General features: G+C 42.4%; 1 protein-coding gene across 1 annotated transcript in view; it reads right to left on the reverse strand.

The window, feature by feature from the left end:
• Positions 1 to 4,729, reverse strand: part of LHPP (phospholysine phosphohistidine inorganic pyrophosphate phosphatase) — a 130,947-nt gene that overhangs the window by 95,509 nt on the left and 30,709 nt on the right. Inside the window, exon 5 of the mRNA XM_003794073.3 lies at positions 4,329 to 4,421. Within this exon, the coding sequence (XP_003794121.1) occupies positions 4,329 to 4,421 (93 nt within the window). The remainder of the gene's footprint in view (positions 1 to 4,328; positions 4,422 to 4,729) is intronic.

The raw sequence follows: 4,729 nt of genomic DNA on the forward strand, positions 1-4,729 counted from the left end.
AATGAATGGATATTGGATAACATTAAAGAATTATTGTTCATTTTATTGATGTGATAAAGGTATTATCTATGTATTTATTTATTTAGAGACAAAGTCTCACTTTGCAGCCCTTGGTAGAGTACTATGGCGTCACAGCTCATAGCAACCTCCAACTCCTAGGATCAAGCGATTCTCTTGCCTCAGCCTCCTGAGTAGCTGGGACTACAGGCACCCACCACAACCCCCAGCTATTTTTACAGACAGGGATCTCACTTTTGCTCAGGCTGGTCTCAAACTCCTGAGCTCAGGCAATCTACCCGCCTCCACCTCCCAGAGTGCTGGGATTACAGGCATGAACCACTGCACCTGGCTATCTATGTTTTTTTTTTTTTTTAAATTCTTAACATTTAGAGATACACATAAATATTTACTGATGAAATAATATGATTTCTAGATTTTGATTCAAAACAGTCTGGGGCCTAGCATTCTGGGAGGCTGAGGCGGGTGGACTGCCTGAGCTTAAGAGTTTGAGACCCCATCTCTAAAAAAAAAAAAAAAAAAAATAGCCAGGCGTTGTGGTGGGCACTTGTAGTCCCAGCTATTCCGAGGCTGAGACCAAAGGATCTCCTGAGCCCAGTTGTTTGAGGTTGCTATGAGCTATGATGCCGTAGCACTCTAACAAGAGCATCAGAGTGAGACTCTGTCCCAAAAAACAACAACAATAAAAACAACAATCTGGGGAGAGGAGTAGATTAAACAAGTGGCTACTAAACTCGAAGGAGGTCCCAATAGCCCAGTATGGGAAAATTTAAGTAACAAAACAGCAATGGATCACAATTCATGGAATAAATATCCTTGAGTCCATGTTGGTATAAATAAATAAATAAAATGGGAAAAAGGAGAAGGCTCTTCTTTACAGCTAAATTCCAATTAATAAATATACAAAGAATAGTGGAAATAGAAAATTGCCACTTGGCAAATAACAGAGTAATAACTGTTTCAGGTCATAATTATCAATACATAAATTGGACAAAGAGGATCACATCAAGCTAAAAAGTTTCTGCACAGCAAAGGAAACAATTAGCAACGTGAAGAGACAAGCCACAGAATGAGAGAAAATATTTGGAAACTACCCCTATGACAAGGGATTAATAACTAGAATCGATAAGGAGCTCCAACAACTCAATAGAAAAAAAATCAAATGATTTGATTAAAAATGGAAAAGGATCTGAATAGTTTTCAAAAGAAAACATATAAATGGCCAACAGATATATTTAAAAAGTTCAACATGATTAGTCATCAGAGAAATGCAAATCAAAACTATAAGGAGGTATCAGCTCATCCCAGTTAAAATGGCATTTACTTAAAAAAAACAAAGCAGGCAGTAATGAATGCTGGTAAGGCTGAAAGAGGAACCCACGAATGCTGGGTGGGAATGTAAATCCATGCAACTGCTACGGAGAACAGGATGGTGGTTCCTCAAAACTAAAAATAGAGGTACCACACGACCCAGCAACATTACTGCAGCACTATTCACAACAGCCAAGATTTGGACCAACCTAACCTATGAGTGGACAAGGAAACATAGTACATGCACACACACACACACACACACACACACACACACACACTCACTGTCAGGAATGTTACAGAACCCCAGCAAAGAATGAAATCTGGCTGGTAACAACAAACAACATGGACGGACGTCATTAGGGTTAGTGAAATAAGCCAAGCAAAGACAGACAAACCTCTCACGTTCCTCCTAATGTGTAAGAGTTAAAATACAGGATTATTATCAGAACAACTGATCACTGGAAACAGAGATGGTTACCAGAGGCTGGGAAGAACAGTGGGCAGCAGGGACAAAGTGGGGATGGTTAAAGGGCCCAGACATATAGTTAGACAAGTGAACAATATTTGCTAGCACAACAAAATGGCCATAATCAACTAAAGTTAGGGTGTACTTGAAAAGAACTAAAAGAGTAGAATTGGAATGTTCTAACACAAAGAAAGATAAGTGCCTGAGGTGACGGGTAGCCCAATTACCCCAGTCTGATTAATTCATCATATGTACCCTATAAAGATACATAACTATTGAGTACCCATAATAATTAAAAATTTTAAAAAACTTACCAATGCATGCTAAAATAGGAGTAATGATCAGAAAGAGGTGATTGATGCAATATCAGAGTACTTTCCCCCAAGATACTGATCAAAAGGGACAAAGACTAACTCTACAGTGGAGAACCCTGGCAGACACCTCCTCAGCTGGTGACCAGAGTTAACATCACCAGGGATGGGACAAAATATACCATGTGCTTCCCAACAGGGTACGTCATGGACCAGGGGGACACACAACATCGTTTCTGTGACTTTCCGACCAAAAATGCATAACTTAAACTAAAGCATGAGTGAGTACTGTTCAAAAATGCCACAGTCATGGAAGACAAAGACAGACCGAGGAAGTATCCCAGAGTAAAGAAGACAGGGGACATGGCTGCTAAATGCAATGTGTCCCCAAAAAGCCATTAGTGGGATGACTGACGTTGTCTGAATAAGGCGTCTGGCTTAGCTAACAGCCTGGTTCCACTGTGGACCTCCTGATTTTATGGTTACGATGTGAGTGCCAGCATCTCAGAAGCTGGGTCAAGGGCACAGAGGAAAGAGAATTCTTTGAACTACTTTTGCTACATTTTTTAGGGGGGAATTATTAAATTTTTTTTAGAGACAGGGTCTTGCTCTATTGCCCAGGTTGCTCCTGACCTCAAGCCCTCCTGCTTCAGCCTCACAAAAGCTACAAACAATTTTTAAAGCAGTTACGGGTTAAGCACTGAAGCTGAGTGCTGGGTGCCCTGGGGCTCCATGTGCTGCCTTCTCTGCTAGCACAGATACTTCAAATGCTCCATGACGGACGGTTACAAAGAGAGGGGTAGGATACCACCATATGCAAAACACAGACCCTGTCTGAATTAGATTCCAACAAATCAACTGTAAAAGAACATTTCTGAAATAGCCAGGAAGATTTAAATACGAGTTGGTATTAATAATACTAAAAAATTGGCTCGGCACCTGTGGCTCAAGTGGCTAAGGCGCCAGCCACATACACCTGAGCTGGCGGGTTCGAATCCAGCCCGGGCCTGCCAAACAACAATGACTACTACAACCAAAACATAGCCGGGCGTTGTGGCGGATGCCAGTAGTCCCAGCTACTTCGGAGGCTGAGGCAAGAGAATCGCTTAAGCCCAGGAGTTGGAGGTTGCTATGAGCTATGATGCCACAGTACTCTACCCAGGGTGACAGCTTGAGGCTCTGTCTCAAAAAAAAAAAAAAAAAAAAAAAAATTACTGTTGGCTTGGCGCCTATAGCTCACCTGGGCTGGCGAGTTCAGGTCCAGGCCTGCCAAAACGACAGTGACAACTACAACAAAAAATAGCCAGTGTTGTGGCAGGTACCTGTAGTCCTAGCTACTTGGGAGGCTAAGGCTTAAGCCCAAGAATTTGAAGTTACTGTGAACTGTGATGAGGGTGACACAGTGAGACTCCTGTCTCAAAAAAAAAAAAAATTACTGTTGATTTTTTAACATATTTTTTTTCTTTTTTATTGAATGGTAACTATGTACATTAATGCACTTCTGGGGTACAGTGTGGTGTTTTCACACACAATCTGAAACACTTCCATCAAACTAGTTAACACAGCCTTCATGTCATTTTCTCAGTTATTGTGTTAAAATGTTCATATTCTACTCTTAGAAAGATTCACTTGTACCCTTGTAAGATAAACCTCAGAAGTGATCCCTCCAATCCTCCTCCCTCTACCCATTCTCCCTCTCCCTCCCCCCTCCCTGTATTCTTAAGCTGTTATTAGGTTATAGCTTTCATATAAAAGATATAAATTAATTTCATAATAGGGTGTGTACATTGGATACTTTTTCTTCCATTCTTGTGATACTTTGCTAAGAAGAACATTTTCCAGCTCCATCCATGTGAACATTTTAACGTATTTTTTAAAAGGTATTAAAAAACATTATATAAAATTTATCACTGGAACCATTTTAATGTGTTAAATTCTCTGGTGTTAAGTATATTCACAATGTTGTACAACCATCACCACTATCTAGTTCCAGAATGTTTTTATCACCCCAAATGAGACATCATACTTATGAAGCAAAATGTCACTTAGAAAAAGCCACAGGCATTTGTTTCTCACTCTTACACTGAAACCAGTTTAACAGGCTGAGAGCACTCAGTGGACCGCTCTGCTCCCATGGGGGTCCATGCTCGGCTGCCTGAGCCCTGGAACCCCCTACTCTGCCCCCATGCGCACAAGCACCTCGCAAGGTGCTGACCTACCTGGTGGGCTTCCACCCCGATGGCTCGCAGGGCAGCACTGAAGAACTCCGGAGAAGGTTTCCCCACCACTTCGGCTTCCACACCACAGGCATACTGGGAACAGAGAGAAGGACACGGTGCGGGTCTGGGATCCAGGAGCAGGTGTGCCCAACTGAGGGAAGACTTTCCCAAATGTGACCCAAGGGCAGGGCCTTGGAGAGGCTGGGTGCTATGGCCTAAGAAACACATCTCTTAGGCAAAGACCTTAAGACTCCACAACAGGCTGCCCGGGATGCTTGGGGCACCCACTCTCGGGCCCCCTGCCATTCATAAGGTCAAGAGTTGGCAGAGCCACAAGGCCTCCCGAGGACCAGACCAGTGCTCCTCGTCCATCCACTCAGCTGCATTTCTTTTTTTTTTTT

Source organism: Otolemur garnettii, unplaced genomic scaffold (assembly GCF_000181295.1).
Source record: "Otolemur garnettii isolate 467f Iridium unplaced genomic scaffold, OtoGar3 scaffold00075, whole genome shotgun sequence".
NCBI classification, from domain to species: domain Eukaryota; kingdom Metazoa; phylum Chordata; class Mammalia; order Primates; family Galagidae; genus Otolemur; species Otolemur garnettii.